This window comes from Ornithorhynchus anatinus, chromosome 1 (assembly GCF_004115215.2).
Source record: "Ornithorhynchus anatinus isolate Pmale09 chromosome 1, mOrnAna1.pri.v4, whole genome shotgun sequence".
NCBI classification, from domain to species: Eukaryota; Metazoa; Chordata; class Mammalia; order Monotremata; family Ornithorhynchidae; genus Ornithorhynchus; species Ornithorhynchus anatinus.
Genome location: NC_041728.1, coordinates 159,172,948 through 159,198,663, shown reverse-complemented (window position 1 = coordinate 159,198,663; position 25,716 = coordinate 159,172,948). Strand labels below are relative to the sequence as shown.

The window sequence follows — 25,716 nt, the reverse complement described above, 5'->3', positions numbered from 1 at the left end:
GGAACAATTCTATTTGTAGAAACCAAAGTTGTCTTAAAATAGAAAACAAGCTCAGGCATGAAAAAGGATGGTCAGAATAATGAACTGATCTAAAGCATGAGCTTGTTGTAGGCAAAGAATGTGTCTGCTTGTTACCAAGTGCTTAGTTCAGTGCTTTGCACACAGTAACTACAATGGAATGAATGAAGTATTAAATGATTAAGTACTAATACTGATTAAGTAGGACGGTATAATTTTTAATCACCTATCTAGCACCTGAGATACTCAGCAGATAGTGGGAACTCAATGAAAGCAGATGATTGACCAACTCATACTTCAGAGGGATGTGAAAGACATATAACATGAAAGACAGAGGAGGGCAGCTTTCTGTTATTTTCTCTGTAATTGAAAAAGGGAGAATAACATCATTCAAGTATTATCAAGTACTCTTTCCTACCCTTCCTCCACCGATCCTTCCTTCCATTCTTTCCATGTGATATGAAATGAGTTTCAAATCCCCCTAATGCAAGGAAGTTTTTGTTTTGGCTCAATATACACCTAAGCAGGCTCAGATTTTTGATATTTACGACATTCATGCTACTCCCTGGTTGTGTACGCAGCAATACAACATCATTTATAGTCCTCCTGAGCTGCCTCAGGTCCACCCCAGGTCCTTCCTGCTTTCCCTTCATGGGTCTGAAAGTCAGTCACCGGGAACAATCCTGATGCCATCGACACTCCCACTACTAAAGTCACAATCTGGAGATGCCAGGATTGAGAGGAGAAAGCAGAAAGAAAAAAGTATAGTCCCCCTGCCTCCTCCTCCTCCCTGGGGCAGCCATGTGATACCGTCTCTGACACATCGCCTCCTCCAGTGAGTTTCTGGGATGTGTGGATTATGTCATATGATGGGCTGCAGGTGTTGGGAGAAGACTGGGTGTAGATGACAGACCAGTGTGGATGAGGCATTGCCCTTGGTCAGATTGGGGCATATGACTGGCAGATGTCAATTATAGGAAACGCATCTCATTAGCAGGTCACAATTCAACCCTGCAAATGGGTGGAAGTAGAGCATATAGAGCACCCAGGCACATTCATAATCCATTGATGTCTCTTATGCAAATCATGCCCCTGTCATGGACCCATTGGCTAAATATCCAAGCAGAGATATTCTGAAGGCAGGAGGAAATGGAAGGCTACAGAGAAGGAGCTAGGTCAGGGCTAAAGAGGTAGATTTGGGAATCATCCATGTAGAGATTGTAGTTGAAGCCATGAGAGTGAATGAGTTTTCCAAGGGAGTGGGTGTATATGTAGAATAGAAGGTAATCCACAGCTGGGTTTTGAGAGATCTCCATAGTTAGAGGGTAGGCAGAGGAGGAGCTGCGAAATATACTGTGAAGTAGTAGCCAGAGAGATTAGGAAGAGAACTAGAAAAGGACAGTGTTAGTAAAGCCAGGGTTAGGAGAAGGAGGTGACCCAAAGGAAGCTAAAATGTCAAGGATTGGAATGGGGAGGACATTACCAGATGTGGCTGATTCAGTCCCTGTTCCGCATATGGTTCACAGTTTAGGAGGGAAGGAGAATAATTATTTGGTTCCCATTTTACAAAGGAGAAAACTGAAGCACAGATAAATGACTTACCCAAGGTCATGTGACAAGTAAGTGGCAGAGCAGAGACTAGAAATCAGGTCTCTAGTTAACTATGCCCATATATCTTCCACTAGACTAGACTGCTCTCCTTCTCCTTTTCACTGCCTACATCTTTTTTGGAAATATAAGTAGTGGTCAATGTAGCACACTCTAAGCATACAATGTAGCACCCAGTTGTCACCTCATTTCCCTTCAAATAATCTTTGTCAATTTTAGTATTTTGAAGGGAAACAAGATGACATAACTGAGTGCTACTTCATATACCTAGAGTGTGTGACATTGACCACTACTTATATTTCCAAAAGGATGTCTACTTCAAATAGTACTACTTCAAATAATCTTTATGCTGATTTTAGTATTTTGAGAAATTGAATATCCTGAGTTGTATTGCATTCACTATGTAAAAGTTTTTGCTTTCATTTCAGGGTTCAACTGAAGTAAATGCATATATACCTGATGCAGTATGGTATGACTATGAAACTGTAAGTGTCCTCGGTCAATATTAGGAAACAGTATGGCTAGTATGCAGCTGTTATAAATTGCCAGTTTACACAGCTATTTTCTTCTCCCCATTACTTCTCCCCTTGATTTTTTTTTTTTTTGAGGTACTCACCAACCTTCACTTAGTCATAGTGAGCTAGAGCCCAAATCTTTGTCAGTCAGGAATGAGGGAGAAGTTTATGGAGAAGGAGAAGTAAATGGAGAGAATGAGGGTGAGGAGAGAAAGAAAGAGATGAGAAAGAGAGGAGAGAGACGGAGAGAGAGAATGGGTCAAGTAGGAGGTGTTATAAGCTAATTCCTTTTATATTTCAATAGGTATACCACTTTTAATTTGCTCATTTTGAGGTAGTTTACTCTCTCAGATTTCACCAGTTAGAACTAAATTTTACTGGGCTGATGTTTTGTGACTGGTATTCCCTATTACTCAGTTGTGACTGTTACGGCCATTGTTCGGACATTTAATATGGCACATTAATCAGATATCTCTATGTCCTGAGTTCTTCATGAAATATATTTGGTAGTTTAGGAAGTTTGTTCAAGTTCTGATAGTTCGGGAGAAGTTTTCAAGTCAGACATAGCTTCAGATTATTATCTCTTGTTCAGGCATTGTAGGTCTGTTCTAATTTCAGGGATTTCACTGGCTTGAATCTGTCTGAGTTGAGGAAATTGAGGCACAGAGATCTTAAGTGATTTGCCCAAGTTCATTCAGCAAATGATTGACAAAGTTAGGATTAGAAACCAGGTCCTCTGACTCCCAGGCCAATGCTCTTTACACTAGACCACCCTAGGCTTCTCAGTTGTGTCCATTAAATTACATTGAGTAGCACTCCATTTTCACACTATGTCTTCATGTGATCAAAAGGAGCATAGATAGGATTTCTTCAACCTCATTAGTCATCCTCAGTGACTTATGCTTCTTTCCACACTCATTAAATAGCACTATGCATAAGATATAATAATAATGTTGGTATTTGTTAAGCGCTTACTATGTGCCGAGGACTGTTCTAAGTGCTGGGATAGACACAGGGGAATCAGGTTGTCCCACGTGGGGCTCACAGTCTTAATCCCCATTTTACAGATGAGGTAACTGAGGCACCAAGAAGTTAAGTGACTTACCCAAAGTCACACAGCTGACAAGTGGCAGAGCCGGGGTTTGAACCATGACCTCTGACTCCAAAGCCCGTGCTCTTTCCAGTGAGCCACGCGGCATCCAGTGAGCCACGTATATGCATGACTCATCTATTAATATTCATTTTCTTTAACATAGTGATGATTATTCGTGATTAGTATTCTTGTGGCATTTCATTACGTAGTTATTTCTTTTCCCCCAAACTATCAGCTCAGCACATTTGTACCAACAACTTCTCATCATACTTTGGGTATGATACTCTGGGTATCTGCCCCAGACCTGTTCCCTTGCTTCCCCATTAGTCCCCATAAAAAAACATGCAAAGTTCTTCCTTGATGGAAACATACATTCAATCACAATTATTGAGTGCTTACTGTGTGCAGACTACTGTACAAAGCACTTGGGAGAGTAAAATACAACAATAAACAAACATATTCCCTGCCCACAATGAGCTCACAGTCTAGAGGGAGGGAGGCAGACATCAAGATAAATAAATAAAATTACAGATATGTACAAAAGTGCTGTGTGACTAGGAGGGTGGAAGAACAAAGGGAGCAAGTCAGGGCGACACAGAAGGGAGTGGGAGAAGAGGAAAAGTGAGGCTTAGTGTGGAGAGGCGTCTTGGAGGTGTGCCTTCAATAAATCTTTGAAGGTCGGGGGAGTAATTGTCTGTTGGATTGTCAGATTGTCAGAGGCAGGATGTGGGCCACAGGTCACTGGTGAGACAGGTGAGATTGTGGCACAGTGAGAAGGTTAGCACTAGAGAAGCGAAGTGTGCAGTCTGAGTTGTAGAAGTAGGAGGGGGCAAGGTGATGGAGTGTTTTAAAGTCAATGGTGAGGAGTTTTTGTTTGATATGGAGGTGGATAGGCAACCACTGGAGATTTTTGACGGGGGGGAGGTGACATGTCCTGAATGTTGTTGTAGAAAGATGATTCTAATAGTGCAGTGAAGTATGGACTGAAGCGGGGAGAGACAGCAGGTTGGGAGATCAACAAGGAGGGATAGAATGAGTGATTGTATTAATATGCTAGCAGTTTGGATTGGGTCGAAAGGGCAGATTTTAGTGACATGAAGGAGGGACTGACAGGATTTGGTGACAGATTTAATATGTGTGTTGAATGAGAGATAAGCCAAGGTTATGGGCTGGTGAGACAGGAAGGATGGTGGTGCTTTCTACAGTGATGGGAAAGTCAGGAGGAGGGCAGGATAGGATGGATTGGAGGGAGGGAAGAATTTGGGAACCAGGCTTCCAAGTCTAGGAAAATGAGGAGTAATTAAGCAGTGGTTTCTGGGAGGCTGGGGAAGAGAGGAGGGATGAATAGACCCTACTGGGACAGCAAAGAGGGCCTAGGAGAGCATTTCAAGCAGCTTTTCTTTGTCTGAAAACCCTGATCTGCTTCCCCTACTCCCACCAAATCCTGCTCCCTCTGCTTAAAACTGAGCTTTCATAGACTTAAAGAATGGAATGAACAGTTTGTTAAGCCACCTCTAAAATGCTTAATTTAAAGGAAATTGTCCCCAGGAGAATTTCTGTCCATAAAGTCAGAATAGCTTTATGGTACCAACCATTGGTTGAAAGTTGAAATTTCCTTTAAAGCGTTTATTTGACTGAGAAATTTCTTGAAGTACCTTGAAAGTCCACAGTATTATTTTTTATTTAGGTGTTCTTCCTATTCAAAAAAGACATCACTGAAGGTGAAGTTCTATTTCATTAGTAAAATGGACCTTAGATTTTTAAAGTATCCCACCCAACACCCTCCATTTTCTCTCCTATTTAGGACTATGAGCCCCATGTGGGCTGTAATCAGATTAATTAACTTGTGTCTACTTCTTGTCACACAGTAAGGACTCAACAACTACTATTCAAAACAGTATAAAATTCATTTTCCTTACTTCAATTAAGTGCTCTTTCATGGACAACCTGGGGAAAAGACCTTGTTGACTCTCACAAGTCCCTGATCCTGATCCAGTGGGCTATCTCTAAGGACCTGAAACAGAGGTCCAATAATCATAATTATTCATCATATTAATAGTCATTTTTGTATATGCTAAATATAGGGTGTCAAAGCAACATGGAAAAAAGAATTCGTGAAAATGCCTCTTCCAGCCGACAAAATAGGATTACATCTGAGGGGAGGTTACATTTTACCCACTCAACAACCAAATGTTACCACAACTTACAGGTAATATTTAAGATTTCTAGTTAGATTGCTCCTAATGGTGATTTTATATGTGATCCCGGCACTGTTGGATTCAAACTGGAAAACTAGGGGCTCCTGAAGGGTCAGTTCTTGGCTCTCTTCTGTTCTCCATCTACACTCATTCCCTTGGTGAACTCATTCACTCCCATGGCTTCAACTATCATCTCTATGCCGATGACACCCAAATCTACATCTCCTCCCCTGTTTTCTCCACCTTCCTTCAGACTCGTATCTCCTCCTGACTCCAGGACGTCTCCACCTGGGTGTCTGCCCGCCACCTAAAACTCAGCCACCTAAAACTCAATATTTCCCAAACTGAGCTCCTTATTTTCCCGCCCAAATCCTGCCCTCTTCCAGACTTCCCTGTCACTGTGGACGGTACGACCATCCTTCCCATCTCTCAAGCCCGCAACCTTGGTGTCATTCTTGACTCAGCTCTCTCATTCACCCCACACATTCAATCTGTCTCCAATGCCTGCCAGTCGCACCTTTACAATATCACCATGATCCGCCCTTTCCTCTCCATCCAAACTGCTATTGTACTGGTACAAGCTCTCATAATAACCCGGCTAGATTATTATGTCGGCCTTCTCTCTGATCTCCCTTCCTCCTGTCTCTCCCCACTCCAGTCTATTCTTCATTCTGCAGCCTGGATCACCTTCCTGCCAAAACGCTCTGGACATGTCACTCCCCTCCTTAAAACATCCAGTGGTTGCCTATCAACCTCTGCACGAAACAAAAACTTCTCACTCTGGGGTTCAAGGCTCTCCATCACCTTTTCCCTTCCTACCTCTCCTCACTTCTCTCTTTCTACTGCCCAACCCATACACTGCGCCCCTCTGCCACTCACCTCCACAATGTCCCCCATTCACACCTATCCCTCCATCGACCTCTGGCCCATGTCCTACCACTGTCTTGGAATGCCTTCCCTCCTCACCTCCGCCAAACTCTCTTCCCCTCTTCAAGGCCCTACTGAGAGCTCACTTCCTCCAAGAGGTCTTCCCAGACTGAGCCCCCCTTTCCCTCTGCTCCCCATCCACCCTCTGCTCCCTCCCCCTTCCCCTCTCTTCAGCTAAGCTCCATTTCCCTTTGCTCCTCCCCCCTCCCTTCCCCTTCCCTCAGCACTGTGCTCATTTGTATATATTTTTATTACCCTATTTATTTTGTTAATGAGGTGTATATCCCCTTTATTCTACTTATCGTGATTATGTAGTTGTGTTTTTGTCCGTCTCTCTCCCCTGATTAGACTGTAAACCCATCATTGGTCATGGATTGTCTCTAGCTGTTGCCGAATTGTATATTTGAAGTGCTTAGTACACTGCTTTGCACATAGTGAGTGCTCAATAAATACTATTGAATGAATGAATGAATGAAAGACTATTAGAATATGGTAGACTTCTAAATAATGTAATGGGGTGGTAAGAGAGACCTTGTTTTAAGGGATAAGAAAGCTTCAGATCTTTACAGTACTTCACACCTTGCTATGTATCATCTCAAAACATGTCTCTCAATTATCTGCAGGCTAATTACATTCATTTTTGCTAAAAAGTTGTATGAACAGTGAGAAATTGTCAAAGCCTAAGAAAAATAATGTTGCAAATTATCACAGGAATGGAGAGAACAGTTCATTACATACTCATTGATAATAAATCAAACTTACCCAAAAATGAAATCTGAGAATGAACTATATTGATAATATATATGTTTAGGCCTCAGTTCCCCATTCACTGGCAATAGTTATTTTAAAGGGCTATAAGTGCCCTTCAAAGCCCTACCAAAGGCTTATCTAATCCAAAAAGTCTTCCTAGACTAAGCCCCCCTTTTCCTCAGCTCTCCCTCCTCTCCCCATCACCAAGATCCGCCCTTTCCTCTCCACCCAAACGGCTACCTTACTGCTCCAGTCTCTCGTTATATCCCAGCTAGACTACTGTGTCAGCCTTCTCTCTGATCTCCCTTCCTCCACCCTCGCCCCGCTCCAGTCTATTCTTCACTCCGCTGCCTGGCTCATCTTCCTGCAGAAACGATCTGGCCACATCACTCCCCTTCTTAAACACCTCCAGTGGTTGCCTATCAACCTCCGCAGCCTGGATCACCTTCCTGCCAAAACGCTCTGGACATGTCACTCCCCTCCTTAAAACATCCAGTGGTTGCCTATCAACCTCTGCACGAAACAAAAACTCCTCACTCTAGGCTTCAAGGCTCTACATCACCTTGCCCCTTCCTACCTCTCCTCCCTTCTCTCTTTCTACCACCCACACCGCACGCTCCGCTCCTCTGCCGCCCACCTCCTCACCGTCCCTCGGTCTTGCCTATCCCGCCGTCGACCCCTGGGCCTCGTTCTCCCGTCGTCCTGGAATGCCCTTCCTCCTCACCTCTGCCAAACTGATTCTCTTCCCCTCTTCAAAACCCTACTTAAAACTCACCTCCTCCAAGAGGCCTTCCCAGACTGAGCTCCTCTTCTCCCTCTACTCCCTCTACCACCCCCCCTTCACCTCTCCGCAGCTTAACCCTCTTTTCCCCCCATTTCCCTCTGCTCCTCCCCCTCTCCCTTCCCTCCCCCTCAGCACTGTACTCGTCAGCTCAACTGTATATATTTTCATTACCCTATTTATTTTGTTAATGAAATGTACATCGCCTTGATTCTATTTAGTTGCCATTGTTTTTATGAGATGTTCTTCCCCTTGACTCTATTTATTGCCATTGTTCTTGTGTGTCTGTCTCCCCCGATTAGACTGTAAGCCCGTCAAATGGCAGGGACTGTCTCTATCTGTTGCCAACTTGTTCATTCCAAGCGCTTAGTACAGTGCTCTGCACATAGTAAGCGCTCAATAAATACTATTGAATGAATGAATCACCCAACTTGCTCCCTTTCTCTACCCCCTTCCCCACCCAACAGCACTTGTGTATATATGTACATATCTATAATTCTATTTATTTATATTAATGCCCTTTTACTTGTTTTGATATATATATATAGCATCGATACAAATATATATATTTGTATATATAAATAATTATATTTATTTGTATTGATGCTATTGATGCCTGTTTCTTTGTTTTTATGTCTGTCTTCCCCCCTTCTAGACTGTAAACCCACTGTGGACAGGATCGTCTCTCTTTATTGCTGAATTGTAATTTCCAAGTGCTTTGTCCAGTGCTCTGCACACAGCTCTGCAAATGCTCAATAAGTAGTATTGAATGAATGAATGAATGAATGAATGAATGAATGAATGAATGAATGAATGAATGAAATGCCAGTCCTTTGCTGAAGTGCATTTCTTCAGTTTCCAACAAGTAAATGATTAAAGCACTTTCATATATGGGGCCATATATACATTAAATTGGGGGGTTGCAAAGAGGGAAATGTTATTCCAGGATTCTCAATCAGTTTATAGCTTAAAAAAAAAAAAAAACTCTAGGGAGGAAATTAAATAAAATCCATTGATGACAAAAATAAATGAAAATCCCAGAGATAAACAACTTAGCATTTGCACTATAAATAAATTCTTAATTTATATGAACGTTTATAAAGGATTTTCAACTTAATGCTCATCTTCCCCCATCCACAAATAAAAACCCCTCCCAAACAGACCAGAGTCAGGAGAAACACTCCATAATTTCATTTTCAATAGACAGATGCAATTTGTTGTCACCCTTTCCAAACAAAAATATTCAATTAATCTTTATTCTAGTTGTACCTTCTGAATATTTAATTTAAAACTGACAAGATGAAATTCTATCCATACATAATATCCCAAGTTGATGTTACTGACCACTAGGATTATTTCATTGATTTGAGACTATACATTTGAGCCAATTCTGACATTACAAATTGCAAACCAACTGTTTTCTGACTCTTGGGCATCAGACCTGACAATTAGTGAAGGTAAGGATGAGCATTATTGGCCCTCATTTTTTTTTTTCCATTTCAGAAATATGTATCATTTGGACATTTTTGTTTTATGTATTTGGTAAATAACTTACATTTATTATAAAACAGAACTATAAGGGAACTTTATTGTGCTCTTCTCCTAACCATACCTTCTATTTTAGGTATAGTTAGGAGAAGCAGCATTTTCTGGGAGTCAGAAGGACCTGGGTTCTAATTCCAGCTCCTCCACTTGTCTGCTATGTGACCTTGGGCAAATCACTAAATTTATCTATGCCTCATTTACCTCCTCCTTAAAATGGGGATTAAGACTGTGAGCCCCATGTGGGACAAGGACTGTGTCCAACCTGATTAGCTTGTTTCTGAGTACTTAATTACTGATTAAAAAAAAAAAAAAAAGAGAAGCAGTTTCCCATTTGAATAACTGCTTTATTCTTGAAAAGATAAACTCTTATTAAAAGCTAAGATTGATTTTAGAAATGTCCATGTCCATCCATGAATAGAGTGAATGCAATGTGAAGTTTATAGATTTTTGTGGGATAGTTTTATTTTTTGCACCTGTTAATGATGAAAATACACCTTAATGTTTGTATACTCATTTTGTTGTTTTCCTTTTTTATTTTTTTTTTTACAGTCGTAGAAATCCCTTAGGACTTGTAATTGCATTAGATGAAAATGGTTTGGCAAAAGGAGACTTATTCTGGGATGATGGAGAAACCAAAGGTAGATTTTTCTAATCATGACAAAACCATTAAACCACATAATGTAGTGATATGTATGCTTATTTAATTAATTGTTCAGTCCTTGACCTGATTGTATTTAGACTTCAATTTACTAGCTAACATTTTACCTGACAAACAAGGAGTGAGAAAATTTGAGGTTGTATATAGACTGCTGTAGAGGAGTCAACCTTACTGCATCCCATTCCCTCATCCACCCTTACTCCACGCATATGACAATTGTCTTTATGTTATAAAGTGATAATCACCTGGCAGTAAGGGTGATCTCTGGGTTTGGTGAAGACATTTGGGAGAAAAAAAGTCCACCCACCTTTGACCAATGATCCCCTGCCCTTAAATTTCTAGAACACGCACTCTGGCGTATCATTAATTTATCTCTGGCGTATCATTAATTTATCTGAAAAAATGGAAGATACATTTTAGGCTCTGTTTTAAATGAGGTGCTTGACAACTTCCTATAACACCATACTTAGACTTATCTATAGATCTATCTCTATATAGACATGGATATAAATATAGGTGATATAAATATGGAGAGAGAGAGAGAGATCACTGCCCTGAGAATCAGAAGGATCTGAGTTATAATCCTGGCTCTGACATGTCTGCTGCATGACCTTGGGCAAGTCACTTAACTTCTCATTGCCTCAGCTACCTCAAATGTAAAATGAAAATTACACAATAAGCCCCCATATAGGCCATGATCTGTGTCCAACCTGATTAGCTTGTTTCTACCCCAGATACCATAAAAATTACAGATAGTTGTATAACCTTTTTTATGGTACTTGTAAAGCATTTATTTGTGCCAGGCACTTTCCTAAGTGCTAGGGTAAATGCAGGCTAGTCAGATAGAACACAACACAGTCCAGGTCCCACATGGGGCTCACAGTCTTAATCCCCATTTTACAGATGAAGTAACTGAGGACACAGAGAAGTAAAGTTACTTCTCCAAGTTCACCCAGCAAATGAGTGGTGGAGCCGGAAATAAAATTCAGGTCATTTTGACTCTACAGCCCTCGTTTTACCCACTAGGTCATGCTGCTTCTCTAGCTTTCACTTCCAAAACAAAGAGACATTTGCAGCTGTCCTGAATTTTTAAGTGAAATATTAAAACACAGAGAACTATGGCTACTGAGAGTTAGGAAGGGTAAGGAAGCCTAGAATCATTAGTACCTTTGCGGATCCAGAAACTGCCTTAGCCTGTAATTTGTTGATCTCTGGACCAAACAATATGAAAGACTTATTTGCACTTTCCACTTGCCAGCACCTGGTTGAGAATTAGGTAGAAAGAAACTGGAGAATCTGACCAGGTGGGCATGTTCTTGAATAGATGCTTAGTTCTGCTGTCCTTTATTTTTTGGGGGGATAGGGTTCCTTTCTAGGGACATTAAACTGGGTAGAAAATGATTAAAATCCTGAGTTGTGAAAGAAAAAAGGAGTTTTAGTAGTCATTGTAAAGTCAATGTACTTTTTATTACCAGTGTTAGGACAACAAGCGTGAAGTGAACATTTATTTCAAAACTATTCCAGGCAATCTTTTAGTAGACTCTTAGGCCTTTTTAAAAGAAGATTTAAGGAAAATTGTTCAATAGTTTTATTGTTTTGGGGGTGTGTTGGAGGTGTTTTTGCAGCACATTTTCAATCCTAAGAAAAAACAGTAGTTAAGAACCCTAGTTTATGGTTTGTCCATTAAAAATGATATGGTCTAAGAATAAAGGTCATGATTTAAAGACAGCCCTTCCAATTTAACTACCCATCATAGATCACAATGAGAAAAGAAAGGCAAATGTGGGTGGGTGGAACAAAGAAAAAATTGGGGAAAAAGGTAGGATTAAGGTAGGAGCGGATAAGAGAATCAAGAGGACAAATAATAGTTTGAGTTTGTAGCATTAAAAAAGTTTTAAATGTTAATTATTATTTGTCTGTTATATCATTATATTGTACTCTCCCAAATGCTTAATAAAGTGTTGTCCACAAGTAAGCACTCAGTAAATACAATTGATTGACAGTAGATGTGCTATTAAATATATGTCAGAGTGATTTTCAGAGAACCATTAGTAAAGCCATGCTGGATATGGCTAAAAATAGTGAGAGACATAGAATTTCTTCCACATGTCGATGTAGTTAGAACCCCTTCTGCCTTTAATTTGACTACTCACTTACCTGATAAATTTACAACAGTTTATAAATTGTTCTTCCTCTACCATTAAAGTTTATAAATGACATTCTATTATATTTTTAAAACTAGAAGTGTTTCCTGGTTTGTAGCTTTTTTTGGACTAAAAAAGTATGCGGACATGGAATTATTAGAACCCAGTGAGATTTTACCCTCATTAGATCAGAGTTGGGGCAACTGTGCAGCATGACTTAATGGAAAGAGCCAGGCTTGGGAGTCAGAGGACGTGGGTTCTAATCCCGGCTCTGCTACTTGTCAGCCGTGTGACTGTGGGCAAGCCACTTCATTTCTCTGTGCCCAAGTTACCTCATCTGTAAAATGGGGATTAAGACTGTGAGCCCCATGTGAGATAACCTGATAACCTTGTATCTACCCCAGTGCTTAGAACAGTACTTGGCACATAGTAAGCACTTAACAAATGCCATGATTATTCATACCCATAAACAAGGGCCAACAATGGCCATTCTAGTGTCTAAGGTCTCTGATACAGAATTAGGAACTTCACCACTGATCCAATTGAAAGTTCTAGGTATTCTAATATGTACAGCCTCTGAGATTTCCTACTATCTGGGCCAAGTGGAAAGTATGAATAATAATAATGATAATAATAAAAATGATTGTGGTATTTGTTGAGCAGTACATGCCAAGCATTATTCTAAGCACTGGGGTAGATAAACAGCAGATCAGGTTGGACACACTATCTGCCCTACATGGGGTTCACAGTCTCTATCCCCATTTTACAGATAATGTAACTGAGGCCTAATGAAGTGACTTGTCAAAGGTCACACAGCAGACAAGTGGATTGAGCATGGGCCTGGGAGGCAGAAGGTCATGGGTTCTAATTTCATGGATTCTAATTCTGACTCCGCCACTTATCTGCTGTGACCTTGGGCAAGTCGCTTCCCTTCTCTGGGCCTCAGTTCCCTAATCTATAAAATGGGGATGGAGACTGTGAGCCCCCCATGGAACAGGGACTGTGTCCAATCCGATTTGCTTGTATCCACCCCAGCACTTAGTACACTGTCTGGCACAAAGTAAGCACTTAAATACCACAATCACTATTATTTTAATTGCTTGCTGTGTGACCTTGGTCAAGTCACTTGACTTCTCTGTGCCTCAGTTTTTTCAACTGTAAAATGGGGGTTTGAAACCTGTTAATCCTCCTACAGAGACTATGAGCCCCATGCAGGACAGGGACTCTGTCTGACCTAATTGACCTGTACCTACCCCAGGGTTTAGATGAGTATTTGACACATAGTAAATGCTTAACAAACCCATCAAAAAGTTTACAATCTCAACTTCTGATTCCAACCTAAAAGTCCATAAACATAGGTCTATATATGTAGGTCTACATAGTCCTTATATGAAATAAACTTTTTGAATCATATAGATCGCCTATCAGGCATAGATGGGAATTATATCTCTGCTATTCACCCTAGGAATGTTCCCAGCCCTTGTCTCTCTTACCCATCTCCTACCCATCCACAGTCTTCCTCTTTGTCTACATTAAAAAAGTAATTAAACAGTATGGCCTAGAAGAAAGAGCACGCACCTGGGAATCAGAGGACCTGGGTTCTAATTCCAAATCTGCCATTTATCTGCTATGTTACCTTGGGCAAATCACTTAAAATTCTTTGTGCCTCAGTTCCCTCATCTTCGAAATGGAGTTTCAACACCTGTTCACCCTCCTACCTGGACTTTAAGTCCAAGTCCTGATGATCTTGTCTCTACTTTAGTACTTGGGTCAGTGCTTGGCACTTAAGTGCTTAACAAATACTATTATTATGTGGGCAGGGAATGTGTCTGATGTTTAACTGTGCTCTCCCTTGTGCTAAGAACAGTTCTTTGCACACAGTAAGCACTCAAAAAAATACAATCGATTGAATGAATGAATGTATTTCAATTACTACTATTAACAACTTGAACCAAGAAAACCCAAACCAGTTGTTTTTCAACTGGTGTCTTATTCATTTTAAGACACACTGAATGCATTTTTTGGGAAGACATGTGATGGAGCCTCCCATTGGGAAGGACAGTTGAGTTTGGTGCCTGAGACAGCAGGGCAGAGAACCTGTAGACAGGAAATTGTCTACAGAGCAATAGGCTTCTTGAGTGGCACCACTCTCTCATTCCTGCTGGTCATATTCTCCCTGGGGCACAAAATGCAACAAACAAAGAGGTAGAAAAGATAGCAGCACAAGAAAAGTGCTGCACAGTCTTTTCTCCCACCTTAGCTACAAGGGGGAATCAGGCTAAAAACCCAGGCCCCCTGATCCCAGAGTAGCTGGACCAGCAGCAGGTCTATGGAAAGATTTAGAATGAATCTGAAAATGCAGCCTCTCTATTTCAGCAAACTGCTTATCTGAACTGATGTTAGTTAAAAATATTTAAAAAAAAAATCCAGATACTCGATTCAATTCTAAACTCTTCTTAACCACATTAGCTAGGTTCAATTTTGTTCTGCTATCAAAACTTTAAATTAGGAGAGTTAGCTGTGTACTCCTGTTGCAGATTTTGAGGTTTTTGAAGTATTTGTGAAAGCTGACCAACCTCTTTGAAAAGGTGTGCTCCCTATAAATTAGTTAGCTGGGCAAGGGAAAAGAAATTTCCAAGGGACCGTATGTAAAGTAGGAAATGGAAGGGAAATGGATATGGCTAAGTACAAGGAATTAGCAATATCAAAATAAGACACTCAAATTGGGAAATTGGGAAAGTCATTTGTTTAGCTTTGCTTAGTGTTTTGTCAATATTAGAAATATAATTCACATCAAGTGATCTGCTTCAGCAATATTTTAACAATGAGTCTATAATTAGCACAGTTATTTTTTTTTCAAATCTTGCAAGTGCTCCTGAATAACTTATGACTTTCTTCCTATTTCAGATAGTATAGAAAAAAAAGCCTTTATCTTGCTAGACTTCTCCGTTTCTAATGTAAGTATTTTCTTCAGTTGATGAATCAATGAATAAATGTTATTTATTGAGCATGTTCTGATTGCAAAGAACAGTACTCTATGCCCCATTTTAAATTCTGAAAGCAAATTCTAAATTAGAGCAATAGCGTGTGTGTTTCAAAACTATCTAGGCTGAATTTCTTCGTCAAGTGACAGAAATTAGGTAATAGCGGTAGTTCAAAGATTAATTACCAATGCCAATTTCAACTCTGTGCCAGGCTTAATGAGTTTAATACATTCATTAATTTGATAATATACCTATTCAACTCCTACTATTGTGGCTGCTGCTTCTACTAAGGGAAGCAGTGTGACTCAGTGGAAAGAGCAAGGGCTTGGGAGTCAGAGGTCATGGGTTCTAATCACCGCTCTGCTGCTTGCCAGCTCTGTGACTCTGGGAAAGTCTCAACTTCTCTGTGGTTCATTTCCCTCATCCGTAAAATGGGGATTAAGACTGTGAGCCCCACGTAGGACAACCTGATCACCTTGCATCCCCCTCCCCCAGCATTTAGAACAATGCTTTGCCCATAGTAAGCGCTTAACAAATGTCCTTATTATTATTATTACTACTACTATTACTGCAACTACTTTTAAACTCTCCTCAAAGCATCCCAAATATTGAGTCAACAAAAGTGATAATTAGGGATTAGAATTTGTCACTAGCAACTTTTGACCCCTCTAAGAAATTTCTGTCAGTGATTTACTTGGGCCCCAGCTACTGACGATAAACACTGAGTTTAAAATTTAGTCATTTCTGCGAGTAAGAAACATTGATGATGATGGATGTCATTTAAAAAAAAATAGCTGAATCATTAAATGGAACCTATCATTTATATGCATTTAAATAATCTGGTAGGATGGGGCTGTGGTGAATAGCAAAAAGGCCTTAAGGAAAGGGATATATTTTGAATTTTTTATCTAATTTCTAATCTCTTTTCGTATATTGATTGAGACTGCCAATAACAACAACAAACATTTACTGTACTGTACTCTTCCAAGTGCTTAGTAGAATGTCTGCACTTTAAAATTACACAAAAATTGGGTCTGCAAAAATTAGGATTGATTGATTGGACTCATTTGGGACACAAATATTTGACCCTGCACCACAGGGTTAAAACAATTTTGTGATTATGCATTCCTACCTTTGAACAATTTAAGATCAGGGAAGTATATTATATAAAATAGCAGGAAAGATAAAATAGTAGCATTGGGGACAAGACAAAAGAATGAAGTCACAGAAATTCTAAACTAGTCTAAAATATTCTATAAAACCTTTCCAAAGTATTGTAGTTAATGATGTCCAATGGCCTTGCACGATAAGAGGTAAATTTTAGTTACTCTAATTCTAATTTCACTGTAATTTCATCATCAGTGGCATTTATTGAGCATGTACCATATACAAAACAATGTACTAAGTGCTTGGGAGAGTACAATGGAACAGAGTTGGTAGACATGTTCCCAGCCCTCAACATGCTTACAGTTTAAAGGGGGAGATGGACATTAGTATGAATACATTATTTACTCCTTGTTTCCTTTAAAACAAATCTAGTTAAATGCAACAAAAAAATTGAAACTAGATCAACTGTACTGTAGATTAACTAGATTTATTTTAAATCAATTCATTGATGGTATTTGAGTGTTAACTATTTGCAGAGCACTGCATTAAATGCTTGGGAAAGTACAATACAGTTACAATAACCAATCAATTGTATTTTTATTGAGTGCTTACTACATGCAGAGCACTGTAGAAGATAACGTAACAGACACATTCCCTGCCCACAATGAGCTTACAGTCTTGCAATCTCTAATGTCAAGGAGACAATAAAATATAATAGGAGACAGTGAGTAGATAATATAAATATAAATTACAGATAGGAGAAGGAGCAGAGTATAAGACTATGCATATAAATGATCTGGTTAGGATGGGGCTGGAGTGAATATCAAAATGCATAAATGGATATAGATTAATTCAGTCATATTTAAAGAGCACTTACTGTGTGCAGATCACTGTACTAAGCATTTGGGAGAGTATAATGTAACAATAAACAATCACATTCCCTGCCCACAATGAGCTTAGAGTCTGGCGGCACAGTAGGGAGAAAGACATTAATATAAATTTAAAAAAAAATACAGATGTACATTAGTGTTGTAGGGCTGGGACTGGGGAAGAAGAAAGAAAGTCAGAGAGATGCGGAAGGGAGTGGGAGAGAGAAGAGAGGGTCTAGTCAGAGAAGCTCTCTTGGAGGAGGTGTGCCTTAAGTCTGTGAAAGAGGGGAGAATCATTGTCTGTCGGATTTAAGGAATGGAGGGTATTCCAGGCCAGAGGCAGAATGTGAACATTCATTCATTCAATGGTATTTATTGAGCACTTGCTTTGTGTAGAATGCTGTACTAAGAGCTTGAAAAGTACAATCCAGCAACAAGTAAAGACAATCCCTACCCAACAATGGACCCCCAGTCTAGAAGGAGGAGACAGACAACAAAACAAAACAGACAGGCATCAATAGCATCAATATAAATAAATAGAATTATAGATATATACACATCATTAGTAAAATAGAATAATAAATATGTACATAAATACACAAGTGCTGTGGGGTGGAGAGGGGAACAGACCAGAGGAAGGGAGTCGGGGCAATGGGGAGGGAGAAGGAGCAGAGGAAAAGGGGGGCTTAGTCTGGGAAGGCCTCCTAGAGGAGGTGAGCTTTCAGTAGAGCTTTGAACTAGGGAAGTGTACTAATTTGGCAAATGTGAGGAGAGAGGGTGTTCAAGGCCAGAGGTAGGTTGTGGGCCAAGGGTTGATTGTGGGAGATGTGAGAACGAAGCACAGTGAAGAAGTTAGGGGCAGAGGAGCGGAGTGTGCTGGCTGGGCTGTAGAAGGAGAGAAGGGAGATGAGGTAGGAGGGTCAAGGTGATGGAGAGCTTTAAAGCCAAGAGCGAGGAGTTTTTCCTTGATGTGGAGGTTTATAGACAACCACTGAAGATTTTTTTTTTGGGGGGGGGTGACATGCCAAGAGCGTTTCTTTAGAAAGATAATCTGTGCAGGAGAGTGAAGTATAGACGGAAGTGGGGAGAGGCAGGAGGTTGGGAGGTCAGAAAGGATGTTGGTGCAGTAATCCAGTCGGGATAGGATGAGTGATTGTACTAACATGGAAGCAGTTTGGATTGAGAAGAAAGGGCAGATCTTGGTGATGTTGTGAAGGTGAGACCGGCAGGTTTGGGTGATGGATTGGATATGTGGAGTGAATGAGAGAGTGGACTCAAGAATGACATCAAGGTTGCAGGTTTGTTAGACAGGAAGGATGGTAGTGTCGTCCACAGTGATGGGAAAGTCAGGGAGAGGACAGGGTTTGGGAGGGAGCTCCCAAAGGAGCTCAGTTTTGGACATGTTGAGTTTTAGGTGATGGGAGAACATCCAGGTGCAGATGTCCTGGAGGCAGGAGGAGATGCGAGCCTGGAGGGACGGAGAATAGGAGAGGAGATGTAGATTTGGGTATCAGATTTGGGCAAGGGATTGGTGATGAGATAGATGAGAGAGCCACAGTGAGGTTAAAATTGGAGGAGAGGAGTGGGTACCTTGGGTTGTAGAAGGAGAGAAGTGAGGTGAATTAGGAGGGGGCAAGGTGATAGAGTGCTCTATAGCCAATGGCGAGGAGTTTTTGTTCGATATGGAGGTGAATGGACAACCCCTGGAGACAGAGAAGCAGCATGTCTCGGTGGAAATAGCCCGGGCTTGGGAGTCAGAGGTCATGGGTTCAAATCCCAACTCCGCCACTATGTCAGCTGTGTGACTGTGGGCAGATCACTTCTCTGTGCCTCAATTATCTCATCTGTCAAATGGGGATTAACCTTGAGCTTCACGTGGGACAACTCGATTACCCAGTATCTGCCCCAGTGCTTAGAACAGTGCTCGACACATAGTAAGTGCTTAACAAATACCAACATTATTATTATTATTTTTGAGGAGGAGGGTGACATGTCTTGAACATTTTTTGTAGAAAGATGATCCAAACAGCACAATGAAGTATGGACTGGAGTGGGGAGAGACAATAGGTTGGAAGGTCAGCAAGGAGGCTGATGCAGTAATCCAGGAGGGATAAGATGAGTAATTGTATTAATATGGTAGCAGTGTAGAGTGGGAGGATAGGGAGGATTTTACCATTATTGTGAAGGTGGAGAAACAGGATTTGGTGACGGATTGAATATATCGGTTGAATGAGCGAGAGGAGTCAAGGATAATGCCAGGTTTATGGGTTTGTGAGATAGGAAGGATGGTGGTGTCATCTGCAATGAAGGGAAAGTCATGGGGAAGACAGGGTTTGGGTGGTAAGATAAGGAGTTCTATTTTGGGCATGTTAAGCTTGAGATAATGGGAGGACATATAAGTAGAGATGTCTTGAAGGCAGGAGGAAATGAGAGACTGCAGAGAGAGAGAGCGATCGGGGTGGAGATCTAGATTTGGGTATCATTCACATAGAGGTGATAGTTGAAGCCATGGAAGTGAATGAGTTCCACAAGGGAGTTGCTGTACTTGTAGAATAGAAAGGGACCCAGAAAAGGAAGCCCCTCCCTCCACAAAGCCCTGCTCCCATTCCCCATCCTCTATCTCTCCCCATTCCCCATCCCCCCGATGTTCCACCTCTCACAGTTCTCAACCCAAAGCTGTTATTGTGACCAAGGGACCAATTTGGGCCCTCTAGGTCACCAGTAACTATTTTGAGAGCACTTATTTGAAAGAACAACTTAAGCACCTTGTTAAAGGAACAAGAGAAAGACTTAGACCAAAGAACTTTTTTTTTTCCCACTGGAATATTTGGAGTTCATACTTTAGATTTTTTTCTAAAATGAACAGCCTTTGTAATATGTAATCCCTATTTTTATTTACAGAATCGTTTAGACATCCGTGTTTTGAACAAAGGATACAATGATGACTTAGTATTTGAGGAAATTAGAATGCTTGGAATGGAAGTTAAACCGACTAATATTACAGTGAAGACAAATGAAACAATAGTCCCATCCTCTCACCATGAGAGCTATAATCCTACAACAAAGGTACAAAATGTGAATGAAATATGAATGTGAATGTGAAAATGTGAATGAGAAGCACCATGACAGTGGAAAGTGTGTGGGCTTGGGAGTCAGAGGATGTGGGTTCTAATCCCAGTTCCACCACTTGTCTGCTGACCTTGGGCAAGTCACTTCATTTCCCTATGCCTCATTTACCTCATCTGTAAAATGGGATTAAGACTGTGAGCTCCACGTGGGAAAATCTAATTACCTTGTATCTACCTCAGTGCTTAAAATAGTGCTTGGCACATAGTAAGCGCTTAACAAATACCTTTAGAGATGCAGCATGGCCTAATGGCAAGAGAATGGGCTTGGGAGTCAGAGGAAGTGGGTTCTACTCCCGGCTCTGCCACTTGTCTCCTCTGTGACCTCGGGCAAGCCACTTCACTCCTCTGTGCCTCAGTTACCTCATCTGTAAAATGGGAACCAAGACTGGGAACCTCATGTGGAACAACCTGATTGTATCTAACCCAGAGCTCAGAACAGTGCTTGGCCCACAGTAAGCATTTAACAAATAGCACAATTATTATTATTCAATATTTTATTTCCCAGAGTTGGATTCCAATTAGTGCACCCATTGGAGAGACTAAACTGAGGCTCATCCCCATGCAGAGCTCCTTCACTGGTTGTGTGGTTATGCACAACTTATGTATTATTTTGCTGCATTCATTCATTCATTCAATCATATTTGAGTGCTTACTGTGAGCAGAGACTGTAGCATTTGGGAGAGTGCTATAGAACAATAAAAGACATTCCCTGCCCACAGTGAGCTTACAGTCAAGAGGGGGAGGCAGACATTAATATAAATTAATAAATGACAGATATGGACATAAGGTCTGTGGGGCTGGGAGGGGAGATGAACAAAGGGAGCAAGTCAGGGCAAAACGGAAGGGAGTGGGAGAAGAGGAAAGGGGGACATAAGGAAGGCTTCTTGGAGGAAATGTGCCTTCAATAAGGCTTCGAATAGGGGGAGAGACATTGTCTGTCAGATTTGAGGAAGGAAGGCATTCCAGGCCAGAGGCAGGACTTGGACAAGGGACTGATGGTGAGATAGTTCCCCATTTTATAGATGAGGTAACTGAGGCTCAGAGAAGTTAAGTGACTTGCCCACAGTCACACAGCTGACAAGTGGTAGAGCTGGAATTGAAACCCATGACCCGACTCCCAAGCTCGGGCGCTTTCCAATGACCCATGCTTATTGACTGACTGAATGCATGACCACCAGCAATCTATGAAATGGGGATTATAACTGTGAGCCCCATGTGGAAAAGCGACTGTGTCCAATCAGATTAACTGTTTTCTACCTCAGCGCTTAGAAGAGTTCTAGGTACATTAATTCATTCAGTTGTACTGATTGAGTGCTTACTATGTGCAGAGCACTGTATTAAGCACTTGGGAGAGTATAATACCAAAATAAACAGACACATCTCTGTCCACAATGAACTTACAGTTTGGGGGAGGGGGAAACATATTAATATTAAAAAAAAATTACTGGTAGTAAATGCTTGACAAGTACCATAATGATAATGATGTAATTATAATTATTACTGTAATATATAATTATAAAATAACATACAATTATTATTATTAATCCACCCTGAAAGGAAGATTGGTCACCTGTGGGAAGCCTGTCCTGATCGTGGCTCAGTGAAAAGTGTCTGGAGCTTGGGAGTCAGAGGTCGTGAGTTCTAATCCCAGCTCCACCACTTGACAGTTGGGTGACTTTGGGCAAGTCACTTCACTGGGCCTCAGTTCCCTCATCTGTTAAATGGGGATGAAGTCTGCAAGCCTACATGGGACACCCTGATTACCTTGTATCTCCCCCAGTGCTTAGAACAGTGCTTGGCACATAGTAAGCGCTTAACAAATGCTATCATTATCGTTATTACTTCATCCAGGGGCACTTTCATTTCATTCACATTCTTCCAGGGAACTTTGTCAATAGAAAAGTAGCTGTTTTCTTGATTTGTCAGAATCAGGCGGCTTTGTTTGGCTTGGTTGAGTCTGAGAGCCACATTTTTAATGTTATGGCTTAGCTGTAGTGATGATGATGGTTCCTGCAGTTTTGCTTTTGTTTTATGTTATTTGTTAAGTACTTACTATGATCCAGACACTGTAGTAAGTGCTGGGGTAGATACAAGGTCATGAGGGTGGACACAGTCCCTGTCCCCTATGGGGCTCACAATCTTAATCCCCATTTACAGATGAGGTAAATGAAGTGACTTGCCCAAGGTCACACAGGAGACCAGTAGCAGAGCTGGGATCCAGTTCCTTCTGACTTCCGGGCCCATGCTTCTCTCCACAAGGCCATGCTGCAGTATTTAAGTGCCTCAGATTCAGACTGGAGTAGCAAGTGGGCCTTGAAACCATTGATTGCAGAGAGGGACAAATCCCAGAGTTCAAGTGGGAAAGAGGCTTATCTCCTGGAGAAGAAAATTTTAAATCCTACTCCCTCTCTAAATTCTTCCCAAGCAAGGAAAATATTGTTTGCCTGATACTGCTCAGTTAGACCCAAATACTTATGAACTAACATTCCCTTGCTCATCTCAAGCCTTTTGAAATCTGGGTCATGAAGAAGAACAGGCTAATTTGGTGGCTTTCTGGCACCCCACTCCTAAAGCTAGTTCTGAGTGAATGAGCTGCACCAAATTTTCAGCCTTTAAAAATTGCCATCCCTGGATGCTTGCTTTCTTTGGTCACTCCCCAAACTGACTTTGAATAATTAGTTATTAGAAGGAAGGTCAGGGTTACAGAGAGAAAAGTTGATTATTAGCACAGCCCTAAACAACAAAATGAATATCAAGGACAGTCAGTGCCCTGTTCTTTCAAACACCCCAATACCAATATTGGAGACAGATTACTGGGCTTCATGGAGCACTGGTCTGCCCCAGTAGTGGTATTGGTTAGGTCCTTATGATTATGATGGGAAGCAGTGTGGGTCAGTGGAAAGAGCCCGGGCTTGGGAGTCAGAGGTCATGGGTTGGAATCCCAACTCTGCCACTTGTCAGCTGTGTGACTGTGGGCAAGTCACTTAACTTCTCTGTCCCTCAGTAACCTCATTTGTAAAATGGGAATTAACTGTGAGCCTGATATGGGACAACCTGCTACCCTGTATCTACCCTAGCTCTTAGAACAGTGGTCTGCACATAGTAAGCACTTAATAGCAACATTATTATTATTATTATTAAGTGCCTCTGGAGCCCTACATCCTACAGAAGCTCTTGGTCCGGCTCTGCCTGAAGGTAGGAGGGTTCAGCTCAGGGAAGCTTGAAGACATCAGGGATTGTTACTCTCTAACATTGCTGCTGCTGATCTGGAGAATCCCTGAATTTCCAGGCCCATTCCAATAGTTCAGCTGGATCAGGCTCCATTTAGACTCTCAAGGCCTTCTCCAAAACTGACCGGTTCCTTGAGTAAAAAAGAATTAGTTTGGCCCCATAGGATATCTGAAGCAGGTCCAGTCAGCTTTCTTGGCACATGCTTTTTGTATAATTCTAATGAATTCTGAAGCCTTCCTTGGCAGGGCGGCCAGAATGCTAATTTGAGATATTGGACAACCAGCCATCAACAAATACCCCTACAGTTATATATTTTTATTTATTTTTTTTTGTTATGGTACTTAAGTGCTTACTATGTTCCAGGCACTCTAAGTACTGGGGTAGATACAAGGTAATCAGGTTGGGCACAGTCTATGTCCCCCATTTCACAGATGAGGTAACAGTCACAGAACAATTAAGTGACTTGCTTAAGGTCACACAGCAGAAAAGCAGCAAAGGTGGGACTAATAATCATGTTAATAATGTTGGTATTTGTTAAACGCTATGTGCAGAGCACTGTTCTAAGCATGGGGGAGATCCAGGGTCATCAGCTCGTCCCACAAGATGCTCTCAGTTAATCCCCATTTTTCCAGATGAGGGAACTGAGGCACAGAGAAGTGAAGTGACTTGCCCACAGTCATACAGCTGACAAGTGGCAGAGCCAGGATTCAAACCCATGACCTCTGACTCCCAAGCCCAGGCTCTTTCCACTGATCCACGAACCCAGATCCTTCTGACTCCTAGACCAGTGCTTATCCACTAGACCATGCTGTTTCTAAATAATAATAATAATAACAATAGTTCAGGTATTTGTTAGGCTCTCACTCTGTGCTGGGCACTGTACTGGAGAGGATACAGGCAAATTGGGTTGGACACAGTCCTTGTCCTAGGTGGAGCTCACATTCTTGATTGCCATTTTACAGATGAGATTACTGAGGCACAGAGAAGTGAAGTGACTTGCCCAAGGTCACACAGCAGACAAGTGGTGGAACCAGGATTAAAACCCATGTCCTTCTGACTCCCAGGCTCCATGCTCTATCCACTACACCGTGCTGCTATAAGCAATTACTGCTACAGGCGTGGAGCTAAAGATAGGCCCTGGGCAGTAGCATATTCCTGCTTCTCTTCTTTAGGAGGATGGGCCAGACACGGGGAGAATTCTCAGCACTTGAGGAGGGGTTTCAAACATTCATGACTCCTCTTTATTGCCATAGCCCTGTGAAATACCCTTGAAATTAAGGATATAAGAATGGGAAGCCTTGACCACAGATGTCTTTCATAAAATTATAGGAAACTGGGGCTTTGAAGGCAACAATCTTGAATAGATTTAATGATGTTATTGTGTGCTTTTTTCTTTCATAGGTTTTCCTTATAAATGGACTCAGTCTTGACCTAGGAACATCCTATTCAGTAGAATGGAATTAGAGGGGTCTTTACCAATCAACAGCAAGCAGCTGAAGCATATCAAATCTCTTCAGAGACACAACATTTTCAAGTTCAGTCTACAAATGTTTAATCCTTTCTCAAATGAAGCGCTGACAATTCTGGTCTGTGCTGTGATTGGTCCTGAGAAGAGTATGGAGAATGGACAACCATGAACATAGTTGGGTGGCTGGGGAATATTCTGCCTTCCCTAATCATACCTCAAAAGCATGAATGATGTTAAAGTTAGGGAGCATTTCCTAAAATAGGCTAAGTCTCATCTGTGTCTTATTCACATATTCTCCCACTTTCAACCCTAAGCTCAGCTCACTATGTTTCACATCCCTCCCACCTGTGCCTCATTTCTACCCATCCTCTTTCCTCCCCTTTATGTTAATGCTGGTGTTTGTTAAGCACTTACTATGTGCAGAGCACTGTTCTAAGCGCTGAGGTAGATACAGGGTAATCAAGTTGTCCCACATGAGGCTCACAGTTAATCCCAATTTTACAGATGAGGGAATTTAGGCCCAGAGAAGTTAAGCGACTTGCCCACAGTCACACAGCTGACAAGTGGCAGAACTGGGATTCGAACCCATGACCTCTGACTCCCAAGCTCGGGCTCTTTCCACTGAGCCACAACATCCCTTCTCCCCTATCCACTGTCCCCTTCTTAAAACACTTCTCCCTTTCTTCCCTCTT

At 41.3% G+C, this 25,716-nt stretch overlaps 1 protein-coding gene across 1 annotated transcript in view; it reads left to right on the top strand.

Annotated features, from left to right (window-relative positions):
* Positions 1 to 25,462, top strand: part of SI (sucrase-isomaltase) — an 85,480-nt gene extending 60,018 nt beyond the window's left edge. The window contains exons 20-25 of the mRNA XM_029048754.1: positions 2,055 to 2,111; positions 5,319 to 5,443; positions 9,985 to 10,073; positions 15,145 to 15,194; positions 20,099 to 20,263; positions 24,958 to 25,462. Of these exons, the coding sequence (XP_028904587.1) occupies positions 2,055 to 2,111; positions 5,319 to 5,443; positions 9,985 to 10,073; positions 15,145 to 15,194; positions 20,099 to 20,263; positions 24,958 to 25,020 (549 nt within the window). The 3' untranslated portion in view covers positions 25,021 to 25,462. The remainder of the gene's footprint in view (positions 1 to 2,054; positions 2,112 to 5,318; positions 5,444 to 9,984; positions 10,074 to 15,144; positions 15,195 to 20,098; positions 20,264 to 24,957) is intronic.
* The last annotated feature ends 254 nt before the right edge of the window (positions 25,463 to 25,716 follow it).